The 19,025-nt window shown below is 33.1% G+C and overlaps 1 protein-coding gene across 1 annotated transcript in view; it reads right to left on the reverse strand.

Annotated features, from left to right (window-relative positions):
* Positions 1 to 19,025, reverse strand: part of CSMD1 (CUB and Sushi multiple domains 1) — a 1,311,413-nt gene that overhangs the window by 143,917 nt on the left and 1,148,471 nt on the right. Inside the window, exon 42 of the mRNA XM_075145187.1 lies at positions 8,576 to 8,764. Coding sequence (XP_075001288.1) covers positions 8,576 to 8,764 — 189 coding nt within the window. The remainder of the gene's footprint in view (positions 1 to 8,575; positions 8,765 to 19,025) is intronic.

The raw sequence follows: 19,025 nt of genomic DNA on the forward strand, positions 1-19,025 counted from the left end.
AAGTTTCAAATTTTATAATTCAGTATAAAAAATTTGCAAAATACTGTTTTGCTGGGCCAGGGCAGGGGTGTTTGAATTCATTCTGCTGTTGGCAAGTACCTGCAGTTTAACTAAACATTGCAGGCACACTCATTTTCTCTCATATGATCAGATAAGCCCTGAGATTTGTTTTTCACAAGACTAACACAGATCTTCAATGAGATTCCTTAACAGGGCAAGCTTCCAGCCACACCACTATTATTTACCAGCTTTTTTTAATTATTGTTTTCTCTGTCTACTGATGGCGCTGATATTACTCACCAGGCAAAAAACCAAACCAAACCAAACCAAACCAAACCAAACCAAACCAAGCCATACCAAACCAAACAATAAACTCACAGCTTTTCTTTAGCATAAAGGGAGGGAACTCTACAACTAACCTGGAGAAATTCTATCAGTTTAGGACTTCTAGCAATTTGACATTTCCCACTGTCTTCCTAGGTTCGAATGTTTATAAAACCCAGCACTATCAAGAGACACCTAGTCTAACTGTTCTTATCTTCCCTCAGATCCCAGGATTTTTTCCAATTAATTAAATCGGAAATTCATAGTATATCTTTGGACTCGCTAGGAAATACTAATATACAAAAACTTGGTAACAGTATATCAGGTGGCTAAAAATATAAAACTATGATTATACAGAACACAGAAGTGGGGCAATTTTTAACGCCAATAGACAAACAAAATATGCTGCTTCATGTTTTTGAGAGACACCTTCACTTTGATATTTCCCTTAGTCCATATGAGAAGCTTGAAAGGGTACTCAACATTTCTCTATAACTACTATGAATCCAATGAAACCATGGAATACAGAAAAGAGATGGAAAGGATAAAAAACCCTTAACAAGTAAAACCTTAGCCATATAGCCCAGTAAATATCATGGTGCACTGCTAATAATAGCCCACAGACTTTGTGTTAAGCTAACAAAACAGGCCACAGTCTCTGTCAGGTTTTTTCTGGACTTGTTCTGGCAGTCCAGAGAATTGTTTTAACATGTAATGGCAATTATCTAATGATCAGGTAACTACTTACTACTTCATTTTAGCTTTGTACAACTGTGTGACACAACACAATATTTTTTATATATATATATATATATATAATTATGAACAAAAGATAGTGATAACAAATAAGTTTTCTGTATAGAATGAGCTTCTTGTAGCCCTTCTCCCAGACTGAGACTATTGACCTTAAGACCGCATAGGCACTGGAAGAATGAGTGTACATCAGAGAAGGGGGTAGATATTAGATATTTGTCTGTATATCATTCTAGCATTACTTAATTTTAAATATTAGTATCACTGTAACTGGACTAATAATAATTCTTTGATTAGACTGTTAAGATTTTCTGTGGACTAACATTAAAGCTTTGGCTTTGCATCTGTGGCATGTTCCTTTTGCCCAGACCAATATTTTGAGTGTAACCGTCTGGTGAGGATTCAGACAACCTATTTCATAACTTGGCAACAAACCCTTACCAATATATTTTGGCAACAGTAGAAAAGAAAGAACACCTAAAGAAATAATAGCAGAGACACTGTCATGATGATTTTATTATTTAAAGGGAACAAACACAAATACCGGATATCTTCAATATTCTGGAATCACAGACCTATTTTTCACATCTTACACACAAATATTTATAAACTTTTTTTTATTAATCATTTATGGGTGACATTTGTTGTCAGATTTCCATGGGACAACTGCACAGACAACCCAATATTTTCCTCTGAAGCAGTGTCAACTTTCTTCTGTGAGCCACTACCAGATCTCTCATTTCCCTCAGCCTTCTGAAGTATGTGCAATCTTCTGTAGGAAGGTTTTGATCTGAACTCCTAAGAATACTGGCCATAGCTAGAAAAGTGATTTAATTCTTCCATTGATTTCCTTCTCAGACCCGCAGCCAAATTCCAATGATCAGAGATCTTATAACCATGTCTTCCTTATTGCAAAAACATTTATATGTCATAATAATTCTTTCAGCAGTGCTAGACTGATCTTTAATGTACAGAAATGAATTTTCTACAAAGCAAGTAGTGTGCTACCTGTAAGATTGAGAAAACTCTGCATGCTCTGCCAAAACACTAAGAAACCTGCTCTTTAGTCAGAAATCATAGCTATAAATGTACACAACTGCACACACAATGGAGATGCATGCATTCAGGCCTCAGCTGTGTGGAGCTGTGCAATGTAGATGACTACGGGTAGGCTTGGAAGATAGGATTCACATGCAAAGGAACCAAGACAAATGTACATTCTGAATTGCAGACATGTCAGTAACAGAAAATAGAGGAATGACTTCTTTGAGTTAGGAAATGAAGATAAAACTACTGAATTAAAACTATCTGGATGGGGGGACGAAGTAGAGAAAGAACGACTTTATCATCATGTCATTATAAACTAAACATTATTTTCTCTTCCTACATGTTAATTCAAACAGAACAAATATTTCTTTACTCTCACTTCATCTAAAAAAACATAGAAAATGCTAATTTGTAACTATAAAAATCTAAACCACTCCTAATGTAGAACACATGTCTTCAAAATTCTTTTAGGAAACATGTTTATCTGGGGAGTAAAAAGGAATAAGAAATAAAAAAGATACAAGGCTGCTATGCCCTTTGGTGCTGCATCTATATCACTACTCAGGAATATTACATATTATTCTGAAGTCATAGAATCATAGAATCATAGAATAGTTGGGGTTGGAAGGGACCTTTAAAGGTCATCTAGTCCAACCCCCCTGCCATGGGCAGGGACATCTTCAACTAGATCAGGTTGCTCAGAGCCCCATCCAACCTGACCTTGAACGTTCCCAGGGATGGGGCATCTACCACCTCTCTGGGCAACCTGTTCCACTGTCTCACCACCCTCATTGTAAAAAATTTCTTCCTTATATTTAGTCTAAATCTACCATCTTTTAGTTTAAAACCATTCCCCCTTGTCCTGTCACAAGAGGCCCTGCTAAATGTTTGTCCCCGTCTTCCTTATAAGCCCCCTTTAAGTACTGAAAGGCCACAATAAGGTCTCCCCAGAGACTTTTCTTCTCCAGGCTGAACAACCCCAACTCTCTCAGCCTTTCTTCATAGGAGAGGCGTTCCATTCCCCTGATCATTTTTGTGGCCCTCCTCTGAACCCGATCCAACAGGTCCATGTCTTTCTTGTACTGAGGGCCCCAGAGCTGGACGCAGTACTCCAGGTGGGGTCTCACCAGAGCAGATGTTGACAACTCCAAAGATGTCTTCATTTCATGTTAGATCAGAAAAAACATACTCTCCCAATACCAAATAGCTGTTTTTAATCACCATCAAACTAGAGGAAACCCAGTAATGTTCTCACATATAAAGTGACAACATTTAAACAGGCATTTAATCTGTTTTAGGGTTAAAAAATGCATCTGGATATAAAGCAATTTTATTTTTTCTATATGATTTAATTGTCATGGAAGGTAATCCAACAAATTTATTTGATATATTTAAAAAATTCTAGATATAAAATACTTATTTGTGTTTTCCTTTGTTTTAAGACCTCTGATTGCTAACTGAAACCAGTATTACAAAGTGTACCAGTTTATTATTTGAATCCATTTATCTTTAATCACATTTTCATCAGATGACATACATTCAAATGTTGCCCACAGTTTAATCGAGTACTGTTTTTAATCACAAACAATATATCATTGAAAGTGAGACATAGAATAATTTTTTCTGAAATTTTCATAAAACTATGCAAAAGAGCCTCATTCTTCAAAAAATTAAAAATCCAGATGGTAAACTGATGTAGTTTTATAAACATGTATCAATAATGTGTCATATAGTAAAAACATCTGATATACTTAAAATTCCTTTTTGCAACTTTTACCCAGTCTCATGTTCCTATTTATCCTATCTATATAGATGTCACTCTATATACACTTAAAATAATTGGAAGTGCCATTTTGTGTTTGTTATGCCTTTAGGAGGTATCGTATACAGATTGCTGCTAAACTAATTGAATGTTAACTTTTTGCAATTGAAATAATCTCTTAGTTATATGATATATAGGTCTAAATTCTATCACAATACTGCTATTCCTTTGTAATTAATGTTTTAAAATTATTAAAATAAATGATTAAACCATTAATGAGGTTTTTTTAAGACATTCTTTCTTTAGCTGATAACTTTCATTCAAAGCTTAATTAGTGAGAAAATAAGGACAATAGGTCGCTGCAGATACATCACCACAAAATTGCTGTGGAAGAAATCAAAATCAGGCTAATCTGACTCAAAAAGTCAGGATAAGGAAGAAAGGAAAAAAGGAAGAAATAAGAAAGGAAGAAAGGAAGAGGTGTATGATCTATTTAAACACAAAAAGTATTGAACTTTGAAATTAGGGGTCTAGATTTCTAAAGGATTCTAAAAACACTTAGTGTTAAAGATTCTGCTTGGCAGTCCCTGAACATAAAATTTCACACGCTTTGGAAGGGTCCTACTGAAGTGCTAATGCTGAAGTTCTGTAATACTAGCTAGCAAAGACACTGTGCGTAGCTTCTTCCGTTGCTTTGATTCAGGAAAAGAAATTAACTCTTCCGGATGTTCCAAAACCAGAGAAATTCCACACAGCATTTATTTGATCAGGAAAAGGTGAAGCAGCTTATTAAACATGAAGTAAACCCTTTAATTTCATGACATAAAAAAATAGAGAGCTTTATTACAGGCCAGGATAATGAAACAGAATTACTTGTGATATTGATTCCATTTCTTGTCAAGTGAGGAGGCTAAAAGATTATTTCTCAAAGGTGAATGACATAATGGTTAAAGTTTAACTTTAATTTATACACTTTATTCTTCTCATCTCTGATTTACCACTACAAAAAGAGTCCCAAAAATACGTGCTATAAAAGGTCAACCAATTTTAAGTTAAATGCTCCATGTTTATCTTGTTATCAGTAGGATTATCCCAAATGCCAACAAGTTAGTAATAAAAAATAGTAATGAAAAGAATGAAATATATGTAGAAAAATTTCTAATACTAACACTACAACAACATTCAATGAACCACTACAAAATACAGTGAGTGTGAAAACTTTTTTCAAAGAGAACAGATTATAACTTGTCTAGAAATCTAAGAATCTAGATTTCTAAGAACATACGCAAAACAATGTGTTTTGCCACTGATAAACATTTCAAATTGCATCTCAGAAATTAATGTTTGTTAAAATACATTTTACGTAGTAAACTAAAAGGATATAGGGAGAATATGGATTTGGTATCATAAATGTCTTTATTCTGGGAATGCAAAGAGTGTATGTCAACCTTAATGGGAAGAGGGAAAAAACATATATTCTCTTACCTTTTTATGTCCTTTAAAGTATTTTCTTTCTCTATTCTTATGCAAGATAATAAGGCACATTGTAGCTAACCGGCAGAAGATATCATAATGAGTTTTAAAAACCTGTATCATCAGGCAGCAGGATTTAGGACTAAATACACTAATATTATCATTTAGTAGAGTAAGTCATATGAGGCCTGCACAGAAGTTATTTTATCAAGTAATTATTCCATATCTTCCATATGCTCTTTAGATTCCGACACACACACACACACACACACATTTTTTGAAAGTGGCATCATTATTTCCGGACAAGATAGGTCCTATACTTACTTGATATTCTGCTTGTAACTCTAACTGCTCTTTTCACCCTAGCATTGTACTGTATATGGAACATATGTTAAAAATATTCTATCATCATCCTTTACACTTTAATATCACTCTTTAAAGGGTGTTGTAAAACTTTACTGTATGTTTAACATGAGAAAAAATATTTCATATTTGTTTATAGTGCAGTTTTATCACAAATAACCTTGTATTTTCTTTCAAAACATTAAGTTTAATCCATAACCCAATCTCCTTTGAATAAAAATATCTTCTTTAAATAGTCCTTCCTCATCACTGATTTGTTTTAGAACTCAAAATTAATTACTTATTAATTCATGTAATACATGGAAAAATATTTTGTAAAGTGGTATAATTTTTAATAAAAAAGTCACATGGAGCTACAGATCACAGTCAGTGTAAGGTCTTATATACCGAGAATAGGAGTTGTAAAACATTTAAGTGCAAAATCCTCCCATTCATTTACCACCTAATTCAGGAGGCACTTAAAGACAGCACCCTTGGGAAAAAAAGCACATAACTAGAGTACTTAAGCCCATGTTTTAGGTTGAATGAATACTTTAAAATAAGTACAAAAGTTAGCTATAATAGTCAACAAAAAGAGATAGGTGGCCTTAATAGAATCTTTCAGAGAAAGGTTTGGCAGTGTTAGGTTTACGGTTGGACTCGATGCTCTTAAAGGTCTTTTCCACCGTAAATGATTCGATGATTCTATAAGATTAGACATGTAACTTAAAAGGAATGTTACAGACTCTTTTAGTTAAAAGATATGGGAGATGATGGTTCACATCTTTAATCTAAATATGCCAGTGTAAAAGTGTTGGGAAAAAAAAACATTAAAAAAAGAAAAAAAATCATTAGGAGTTATAATCAACCACTTTGACAAATGTCATGCGTTATGACATTGTATGTCTCTAAGGAAAGCATTAGCTCTACTCTCACAAAGAACTACATTTTCTCATGCCTCTCCACTCTTTTTCCTTTGGGAAGTATGGTTTTATAAGAGATGCCTATGTTGCTTATTTCAGTGTGGACCAATGGAGTTGCATAAGGCTCAGAAGGTGTTTCACAACACAATTCCAAATATAGTTTGCTAAAATAATATAATTACTTAATAATTATATTAATTGGTTATGTTGCTATTTCATTTTTTTAACTTGTTCTTCTCGCTAAAAGAGAAATTAGTTGTCCAAAATAGGTTTAAAATTATTTGCATGCATTTGTTCTTACTTAAATTGAAATATATATTTCTGCAAAATGTGTAAACTGTCTTCAAGATGTTCTAATGCACAGATTAATAAACAAGAAAAAATGGAAGACGTGAATAGCAGCCACATTTTGATAGCCATTTAACAGTAAATGTACCTATTGATTGTACAGAAGTTATTCATTGTCTCGTATGCTAGAAATTTTCTACTGCCATTCAATACTGGAAACATCATTTTAGTACTTTCACTTCTATACTGACAAAATGCAAAACAGCATAAGTGCCTGGTAATAAAACTCTGTTCTTTAATTTGAAAATAAAACAAAACTCAATACTCTCATTTGTTCAAATATGTTCTACTTCCTTACTGAACTGCTGAGTTAAGGGGGCATGGCCTTTCTCATTCCCAATGCCAAATGTTCTGTCCAGACATTGTCTTTTCCCTTTGGCACGTTTATGTCTCACTCCTGGTGCCTGTCAGAGTTCTATAATGTCTATGCAATAATGTGACAAAATACTGTTTAAATTAAAATGAAAAAAGAGTTAATAATTTTTAGTTTAATAATTTCAATAATAATAATACAAATAATATATTTAAAAATACAAAGAATTGGGGTTTTGTAATTGTTGTTATGGTTTAACAAGACTCAAATGCACAAAGATTTGTATCTGTGAAAACCTTCATCCAGAAAACTCACCTTAAACTTTATTTCTTCCTTGTAAACCCTTTGCATTCCAAGAAATATGCAATACTTTCAACCTCCTCTATATATTTACTTTACTAGATTTCTGAGAAATCTAAGTATGCACAGAAGAATCCAAAGTAGAAAACACTATGTTAACCTGTCCCACTGGAAAATTTCTTTCTAGCCTCTAGCAGTCTGTCTTGAAACAGAATGACTGACCCTTCGTTAACAGTTTTTTGAAGGCTTATACCTGCAGCTCAATTAGATCTTTCTTGAATGCTTCGCAGCTTTTTCTGGTTTGACTAACGTAAAAACTATTGGGTGGTTTGTGTACAGAAGCATCTGTCCCATCTTTCAAGATCAGTGTCAAATATACTGAACATATATTTTGCAGTGAAAACCTGTAGCACTATTAGCCTCTTGCTATAATGGAAATAACTTATTTCAATCTGTTTTGTATCTTCTGAGCTCGTTGATAATCTATGACACCACTTCAGTTCTACACAACAACTACCTAGTTTTGTCATTACATCCTATAGAGACTTTGTCAAAGTCTCTAAAGGAATGTCAGAAATTTTGTTTCTGCACTTGTATTTTTTAGATGAAAGTCCAAGTAAAAGCTTTATAATGGAAAATCTTATATGTTACATTGTACGTTGCCCCCCTCGCCCCCAAATCAGAAAAAAGAAGGAAAAAAAAATAAATCACATGGAGCTTAAGATAATTTCTGGCAGTATCATGAGTTCTCATAATAAATACAACTGACAGATATTAATAGGAACAATAAATGACTGCTGAGGAACATGATTAATAAAATATTTACAATTTATAAAAGCACATACTATTCTGACTTTAGCTGCTTACATTACAGATTAGGATAAAGGTGCAGTTCTTCAGCAAAAGCTGCATTACATACATGCACACAAACAAGTAAACAAAAATCAGAAAGTATTGTGAATTCTGAAGCAAATACTACCAGAAAGTTACCTTCGCATCTGGGGAAATGATAGTTCCAATTCCTGTTGGTTCCATGTTGGCACGTGAGAACAGGCTGACCCCTCAAAACATATCCAGGATAGCATTCAAATGATACTGACTGACCCACACTGTAATCTGAGTTGACTATATATCCATTCAAAAAAGGAGGAGGATCGGGGCAGTTCTGTAACTCATAAGCTGGAAGAGAACAGAAATACTTTTATTGCTTAGTCAGCTCTCAACACAGGAAGTAAACATGAATATAAATTCTGTAATATATTCCATAATAGGTAAACACTGGAATGCCAAACTCCAGTAACAGTGTGATTAACATATAACAAGAAATTAATCATCCATTTGGACCATCCAGATCTTTATAAAGGAATGAAAAAACTAGCTCTAGAGACAAAGTATAGGAAAGATCAAAATCTGGAATAGAATGAATTACCACCTACACCAGGAATTTAGAGAGGAAAGTCAGAGAAACATTAGGGTGCAGGGCATGAAGATGGAATATTGTGTTTTAGTAGTTCATGTTGAAGCTTCATATTAGGATATTATATAAATTACGTCTTTATTTTTAAATAATTTTCTAGGCTCAGACCTAGTGCCTAAGTTCTGAGAAGTAATAGTTTTATAATAAGATAAATTTTTTTTAACCAAGATACATGGAATTAATTTGTTTAGTAAATAAGATGGATATAATTAGTGAGTATGTCACTAAGTGATATAATTTCATGAGTATGTCAAACATTTTCATAAACTTTATTTATACTTAGTTTTAATTACATATGTTAAGTCTGAAATAAAAAAAAATCTTGGTCTGAATGCAGCAACACTGAATCCAAAAGCTGCACACAGTAATATTAATAATTTAATTGACCAAATTTAATAAGTGGCTCAATATTAAAAATTATCACAGAATTTTTCAAATAACTTTTTCCTATCCTGATATATAAGCAACAATGTAATTCATTCCAAGTAAGAAATAGTAAAATTATTTAGGAAAAGAAATTTGTCCATGATGCCTGAAATTAAACTATATTTATTAAAAACACATCTGTTGAATGACGTTCATAGTGCAGTTTCCAAAATTTGAAAATACTTTTTTTTTATTAATATGCAAGTATACTTATACAATTAATGACAGCATAAGAACTTGAAACAACTTTTTTTCAACATTCATATATGTTCATAACATTCTATGTGTCATCTACTAAGAATGGATGTAACCGCAGCACAACAAAAAATGGAGTTTTGCACCACTGTGAGCACTATGTAGCAAAACAAACATTTCAAGTTGAGGATAAGCTTATGTTACTATGGTGGCTTATATTTAGACTGGCAATATTCCAGTTTGTTCATTACCTGCATCAATAAAATTGTACAATGACTTCAACAATAAATCAGCACACAACTAATCACAACAATCGTTTAAACATGTTTTCAAATTTAAGCACTATAGTAAGTATTCTAGTATGGTGTAACAAAGTCATTCATTCATTAAAATTTTATTAAATACAAGATTTTCACAATCCATTGGATTTTTTAATATGTATTAAACTATGCAAAAAAAATCACCTAACCAAAAAAATGAATAGAATTAATGAAAGACTATAAAGTCATGGAGCATCAGAAAGATCTACAAAAATGACAGTAGTCTATCAAGGAAAAAGTTCCTTCTAGATATATCTCCATACAAAAAATTGCATTACTGATTCATCATGTTTAATGTTGGGGTTTATATTTTGAAAGACCTCAAAATATTGTTCAATTAAATATATTTAATTCATACAAAATAGTGTGATGAAAATTCAGAGGGAGCTTTCATTAATAACACTTACTAAGATATAAAGGTAATCTAAAACTAAATTTCCATATTGAAGATATATTTCCTTAGAATATTTAAATGATAAACAGTTTCACAGGAACTAAAAAAGAAAGACAGTTTTATAAAATTGTTATGTAGAATAATTCACAAACAATTTCACATAGATAAGATATCAAGTAACTGTCATTTAAGAAATAACTATTGAGAAAATGAATGCCCTGCTTTCTCTGAGCATTCCATTTACAATTATTAAATACTTCTCTCAGAAGATAAGAAAGTTCAAATAAGAGCAGTAATACCAGTGTGCTTTATATTAACATGTGCTGTTAAGTCCAAGCTCTAAAAATACAGTATGAGAGATGAAGAACACATTCTTGAACAAAGTATTTTGTTATTTTTTCAAAGCTAATCATTACAATATGGACATGTTCATCCTAGAAGTATATACTTATTATTATCAATTAGATTATTTAAACAAGCCATTTCAGCAAGATTAAGCTAAACATATAACTTAGGTGTGCTTAAGTGCTTACTTAAAGTGAAGTTTGTACTTAATTACTTAACTGAAGTATAGCTACTGTCATGAGTTTTTTTAGTTGTTGCTAATTACAGTCATGCTATAGAATAAATAGAAGATTTATTTTGAGAAAGCCTTCTTCTTTTCCCTAATTCATTCAGTGAATCCAGATTCAAGTGTTTGTAACATTAAAAACCTGGAAGAGATGCAGAGGTACCAAAAATATTCCAAAATCCTCTAATAAATCAGACACTCCTTTCCCTAAATAAAAAAATTAAGAAAAGAAAATGAAAACTTAACAATCAGAATTGATTGCTATTGGAAAGGAAATACAAAAAGCTTTATTCTACCTTAATTATGGTTCATTAAAATTTTGTGTTAAATCTAGTAATGGCTCATTAATTTTTAATGCTATTATTACTCCTGCTATCATTATTCGTATAGTACTACTACAGATAATAGCCATATTATCAACATCTTTATACAAAATAGAGTACTAGAAAGATTATTTAAGAGTACAGAACATATTATGACTAATATATTAAATTATATTAAAAGCTAATTAGCAAATTATATTAAAAATACAATAGAAGATTATTCTGGAGGGTCTCAGATTTATTCAACAAGGTGCAGCACTACCTTGCCCAATAGTTACAATGACAGTGTTTTGAAACAATGACAATAAGTATTGGAACTTTTAAACTTTGATTGTACAATCTTTTGAGGAGATGAATACACATGAAAAAATATCCTTCCTTATTGGTTAATTTGTTGCAATACAGTATTCATAAGTTACATTTTAAATGCACTTAATATGGTCTCTGATTTTTTAAGTTAGTCTTAAAAATTCATTTCAGAAAAAAACTTATCTCACTGATCTACATGAGAAGAAAGCACAGGTGAAGGAGGAAATCCTGAAAGAACACCAACATCTCTCTGTCCCTTTAATTTGCACAACATCCCTTTAAATTCCTTGAATTGTTAATGGGAAAAATGAAGTCTACCTTTTAAAATTCTAGTTAGTGTTTATTCATAGATGCATATGCTTTTCTCCTATTGTAAGGTAAACAAAACACATGCAGAAACTTTTGCGGTTTGTTCTGGTATTTGTTTTAGTAAGAATAGAATCTCTGCCTAAAGCAGATTACCATAAATTTGAAGGTCAGTCAGTCAGGGGTGAAAGGACTTGCACATGAGCAGAGCACAGGTTTGTTTTTTTTTAAAAAAAGGTGTAAAATGTGAAGATACTCTCTGCATGTGACTTCTGGTATAAATCCTATGGATGACTCATAAATTATTGGAGTAACTATAAGTCAGGTGATCCATCTGACTATGATATCATGATTTATAGGCCACGCAGGGAATATGTTTTATAGTTTTAATATAAATATGAAATATATTCTTCTCTGTTCTTTTGATATATGCAACAACCATACCTGATTTAACAGAGCAATTCATTATTCAGTCATCACTATCAAATATTACCCACAAATCCTGATGTCACACCTCACAAAAGAAAGCTTTTTTTATGAGTGTCATACCCAAAGACTTGTTTGGTAGTGAGCTTTAAAAAATGATATGTCATTTCACAGCAGAAAAAACTCCACGGAGAGCCTGAAATGAAGCCCAATGTAAAGGAAATCTGAGAAAAAGATTTAATTCCAATGCTGGCAGCAAATTCTTGAATTTTAAAATGATCTCATATTGGTATTTGTCATTTCTTTGTGCAATATATTTTCCACCTGTAAGAAAAGAGTGTAAATCACAAAAGAAATATAATTGATCTTCTACTATCTTGTTTTTACAATTTAAATGTATTTTCCTTCTCATATTAACACTAGGGTGACTTATTGCCTTTGCAAACATCTATAACTCTTCAACATGGAAATAATGACTTTACAGAAAAATTGTATTAGCAAAGAGTTGAGCACGCAAACACTCAAATGTTAGGAAAGCTCACAATTAAGGCTACTTAAAACTTTCATTTAGTCTCATTGTACATTCCTCCAGTGTCACGCTGTGTATAATTACAGAGTCAAGAATAAAATCCATTTCTCAGACTAGACTAGACTAGACTAACGTGGGTTGGGTTAGGTTGGAAGGGACCTTTAAAGATCATCTAGTTCCAAACCCCCTGCCATGGGCATGGACATATTTCACTAGATCAGGTTGCTCAAAGCCCCGTCCAACCCGACTTTGAGCACTTCCAGGGATGGGGCATCCACAGCTTTGCTGGCAACTTGTTCCACTGGCTCACCACCCTCATCTTAAAATATTTCTTCCTTACGTCCAATCTAAATCTACCCTCTTTTAGTTTAAAACGATTCCCCCTTGTCCTGTCACTACAGGCCTTTGTAAAAAGTCTTTCTCTGTCTTTCTTATAAGCCCCCTTTATATATTGAAAGGCCACAATAAGGTCTCCCTGGAGCCTTCTCTTCTCCAGGCTGAACAACCCCAACTCTCTCAGCCTTTCTTCATAGGAGAGGTGTTCTATCCCTCTGATCATTTTTGTGGCCCTCCTCTGGACCTGCTCTAACAGGTCCATATTTTTCTTGCGCTGGGGGTGCCAGAGCTGGATGCAGTACTCTAGGTGGGGTGTCATGAGAGAGAAGTAGAGGGGGAAATTCTCCTCCCTTGACCTGCTGGCCACGCTTCTTTTTATGGAAGCGCAGGATACAATTTGCTGCAGCCCAGGACAGGACTGGCAATCTGGAACCACATTTTAATGCCTTAGGCACCAAAGAACATCTTTTTTCCAGATGCAATGACTCAGGATTAGAGTCACAATTCATGGCTTAATTTTGTCAGATGAGTTAGAAAATAAGTTCCTCTGAGCCTCCCAAAAGATCTTAATTTATTTCCTTTAGTATTCCCCCCTTAGGACATCATCTGAAACCATTTTAGAAATACAGCAGGTTTTTAACAATCCCTTTTTCCTTCCGGGATTCCTATGACTTAGAAGCTCCATCATAATTGTCTTTTTGCTAGATAAAGGTCATCAGATTTAACATGTTCAAATCACATTGTGTATGTGTATTAGCATGCTTGTGGAAGAAAGGCAGTGCACTTAGAAATTTTTTCTGTGTTTTCTGGAACATGTTGCTCTCCAAGTACAACATTCTTACCTCATATTCAGTTTTATGCTACACTGAAATTCAGAACAGACTGAAAATGCTCTTAGACTTCCAGTAATAAGAACTATGATTCCCCCAGCAAAAATAACACAAATAAAACATTTAATCTGCTTCCCTTAAAGAAGCCCTAGTCCTAAAGGAATTAGAAGTCCAGGGATTAAAAACCACAAATATGTCTTAACACCCATTAGATTAACCGTATTCTTCTGTGTACTAAATTCTGTTATGAATCTCTCAGAGGCCATAAAAGCTATTTATTTTTTCTGATCTAGCATATATCTTGAGTCATTCCAGCTATAAGCAGAGTGCCCTGAGCCTGTAATTAGCTCACTTGGCTTGCCAATCAAACTTCTGTGACAGTTCTTCTTCCTCTCAGACCTAGTGTGCATAGGCTGTTTACATCTCAGATACTGAGATTCAATGGATGTGATGGTTTCAGAAACTCAAGATTGCCAGTCAAATTGCAATTTAGAAATGTTCTTCTAAGTATTTCTGGTTGCTTCCTGGTTTGGCTGCTTTTCATAGGTGGCAAAACCACAGAGGTGATAACAAAGAGACACCCTTTTTCAATGCTTCTGTTTTTTGAATTAAACAGTACAATATTTATTTCAACAACAGAAAAAGTGTAATTAAACTTAAATGTTGCTATTTTAAAAATCAGGTACTTTGAAAGTCCTCTCATTATCTTACAAATAAATAAAAATAATATCTAATAAAATTTATCTTAATTGCTTCAGATAGTTCAACAGGTAATCAGTATGAACTTCCTTCTTGCCACAAGTGAAACAAAAGGTTTCACAATACACATACACGTTCAGTAACTCAGTCTTGAATATAAGGGAATATCCACCATTCCTTATGTAGTGCAATTGCAAAGTTGAAGTGATAACAAAACATGAAAACATCAAAGCATAAAACAACGAACAATGGTACTCAGAGCTGTAACTTCCCTAGGGGTCTGCTAAGGAGACAAAGCTTTTTACTGCATTCAGAAACACAGAGTACCTAGGTGATTCAGGTTATATATTCAAATCCTGTGCTGTAAGAATTCACAGGCTAGCTCTTAAGAAGCAGCATGAGCTCCTTGCAAGCATGGGAAGCAAATATTTTACTGTTCTCAGTGTGCACACACTTTTCTTCCTCCCCAAAATAACGTGCTCAGAGAACAATCCCAAGCTATATTAAGTTTCAATCTCATAAGTATTTTTCTGTCTTCAGAAAGTCAGTAGAAAAATTGAGAAACAGCATTATTAATTCTATCATTCACCATACAATATTCATATTCTTTGCTTTCCCCTGAGATGGGGGGTTATCAAAAAGCCTTATCCTTCATAAAATGCTAAGATCTCTAGAAAACTTCATTTTTTATGACATGGAAGTTTGCTTGAATATGTATACCCATTAACAATCTCCCTTTATTTTTAGATTGGTATGTTTATAAAAAGGCATCTATCTTGCAAAAAAACATCTGCTACCTTAATGTCACTACTTTTTGTATTCTAGTTAGTAGAAATGGCACTTTTTTTCACTCATGAAAAAGCAGTCCTTGAATTGAACCAAGCTTAGTACCATTTAGTAAAAGGAAAATTTAATCTTAAATCCATTTTAATGTAAACTTAAGCACATTTTTAAAAATCAGCCTAGGATTAAGCTATGCAGTCTTGTGGGCACTTCCTAAAATGCAACATATCCATTAAGAATGGGTTTGGTGAATGTGACTACAACTATGGACTTTTTTTGCCTACTCATCTTTTTTTAAGGGTGTATCAAATTCATTTCATTATTAGAAAAGCAATGCTTTTTTAATTATAGAACTTTTTTTCCCAATTATAGTATATTAGGACATCCTAAAATGGGATCAATTAGAAGCTGTCTGAAAAAACATCCATTAAATGTATAAAGATGTCAGGTCCTTAGATCCATCTGCTTTGCTTTACAAATTCATTTCTATAGAAATGGCAAAAGTGGACAAAAGCAAAAGTACTGACAAAACTTATTCTTTTAAATATTCAGTATAAATTTCTTCTCTCTAATTCCTTGCAGAATTTAGTTTGTGTGTGCTACATCTGCTTGCACTGGTATACAACCTCCAATTTTACATACAACCTTTGCTTAGTCCTGACAACTATTTGTTCCCTTTTATTTAAGATGCCTATTTTAGATGCTCTGAGTGATTAAATACTTTTGAAATAGCTTCTTGGAAATCATGTAAATTATTAGTGATAGGCTTCAAAAGACTATTTTGTTTGGTATAGCAACTGTTAGGTTTACCTGGTCAGGACGATGGGGGAATTCAGTACATTGCTTTGTCAGCAGCTGAACAAACAAAGCCTGGTGGTTTTATATGTATATTACTATATGTCTACATAATATCTATACAGCTTCTGTTTACATACATCTGGGTACTATATTCTTATAAGCAGACACCACAATGATTAAGCCTTTTCTGGATTACCTTACCTTATTTGCAGCATCTCCAAGCCCTTGAAACACAATAAATAAGTTTTCTGTCACAGTAAAATGCCATAGGCTTTATGCCATTTATGCACCTGACAGTGCAAGATCTCAGAGATCTGAGGTATGTCTGGACTTGCCTTGGCCTGAGCTGATTTTAGCTCATTTTAGCAATTGCTAGCAGCCAAGTGATTACTACCTAACATGTTTTAGGTTATGCTCTGCAAATACCATGTATGGCAAGCCCTGGCAGTCACTACTTAACAAACAATAGTCCTTGACAGTAATTGAAGCTGGGGAAAGCAACTTTCAAAGTTTGGCTGGGAACCAGTAAGAAAGAAGCAGACTGTGGTAAAAAAAACATGTAAAAAATAACCCAAGTGGAACCCAAGACTGAAGAGTAAGAAATCTCTACCATGAACATCATAAGTTTCCCAGCAAAGAGCTTGGGCTGCTTATGACTGTCTCTCCAGTTCTACATGAAAAAGACAGAAGCTCTCAATGTTAGGCTCTGTAAGAGCACTGGGAGGGTGAACATAATACAAAAGAAATGGGGGAGATAGGAGGAAGTTTTTGCATAACAATTTCAACTGCATTGCTTATGATTTTGTTCTGTGCTAACTGACTTGGACAGCTTAACTGTGTAAGCATTAATTGGACTAAAAATAAATTCTTAGCTTTCTGTATATGATATGCTTCCTTTTGCCCATAAGAAGATTTTTAATTTGACACCCATGTCAACTTCTCATATCTTATCTCCCTCCCACATCTATATCCTGTGAATAGCAGTTAAGCAAGACACAGTGTGTATTAAAATGAGTTGTGACAAGGACTATTCCAACCGGGTAACCAGCAAGCCAAACTGAATTGATATCTATAGAGTAATCCTGCAACTTTCCTCTCAATAAGGGCACTATTTCAGGACTCTCTCATCCACATTACTAATATTGCTTTTCAAACATTTCTAGGAACTGTGAAATTTGACTGAAATTGGCCAATGGTTTCAAAATCGCATAACAGAAGTATATCAAGAAGCATGACAGTCAGACATCACAACAGTGTAAGTCTTGTCATCCAAGCAAATCAGGCTAAGACTTATTTGACGCTTGACTTACTGAAAGGAAAACAAAATTTCTAACAGGGAAGAAAGGAGAAAGAAAGAGAAACATTTTGGAGTAGTGAAGAATTATTTTTTAAGTCCAGTTTCATCAATTGCAGACCGACTAAGAGGAAGAGAGAAAATCCAGAAGTATAATATCAAAAGAAGTAGGAAAATCTGGAAGACAAGATAACTAAATATCAAGAGCAATATGTGTGGGACTGGAAAAGTCAGCTACCAAAAGCAACATTATACTTTGTAGGAAGAAAAATATAGCAGCCAGTAAAATTGCTCAATTGTAAACCATTGGTATCCCAGTGCAATCTGGGATCTGAGAGGCAACAGACAATTTGTGCTATCTGAAGAAAAATAAACACATTCAAGATATTTCATTTTTAAAGAACAAAAGTCTAAAATCTGTTTGTAGAATGCAGAAAAGAAGGTAGACGGAAGAGGGAACATAAATCAATTAGAAGCTCAGTAGAGTGAGCTTAGCTGGTAGATCCTAATCACTTAAAAATCAAACATGTCAGTATTAGCAACTTTCAACATTAGAAAAAAAAATCAATAAATAATAAGTACCTTGTAAAATAATTAATTTTTTTCATCAGTATCTTTTTATTTGAGTGGATTATGTTGTGGGTTTTTAAAGTTTTAAAACCATATATTTTTTAATATATAGAATAAAATACTGTGTTTCCTCAAAACAGTATTCAGGAATGAGTCACCCCAGAGTCTCTTTATAAGTAAGGAGTATTACATAAAAATGAACTGTGTGAGTTACCTTTACTGGAGAAATTGTTTTGCTTCTCACTCATGGGGAAAATAAAACTGGATAAATGTATATGCATTTGGTAATTCAAATACACCTATAACTATGCATTTTAAGAAACAAGGTAATAAATACTAGTTGTATTTTAATTTGAAATTAGAATGACTCAAATATCAGTTAATTTAACTGTATCTCTTGGTTATGAATTTTCTATCTACTATTACAACTATTAGACTAATTGTTAAAGTAAGAAAATTCTAATAAAATTATTACTATTTTTGAGAACTTAATTTTTTCTGGACTCTTTATATAAATATTTGTAAAATACTACTACAGGTTTCTGAATTTCTATGAACAATATTTCTTTTTGATAGTTTTCTTTTATTCTGAGAATGCTACTATACAATCTTCGTCACTTAAAAAATATTTTATTATAAGGTCTATGTAATGAAAATTTTTAATATTTCATAAATCATTGTTCTGATTTTAGGTGCATTGCTTTTCCTCTATTTAAATTAGAGGATAAAATTTTACACTGTCAATTAATTAGTCATGATAACACTTTTGTTGTCACCTGACAAGTTGCAATTGGGAGAAGCAGAAAGAAAGCAACTTATCTAAAAAGCAAGTGATTTTAACAAAAGAGGGTTAG

Source organism: Calonectris borealis, chromosome 3 (assembly GCF_964195595.1).
Source record: "Calonectris borealis chromosome 3, bCalBor7.hap1.2, whole genome shotgun sequence".
NCBI lineage: Eukaryota > Metazoa > Chordata > Aves > Procellariiformes > Procellariidae > Calonectris > Calonectris borealis.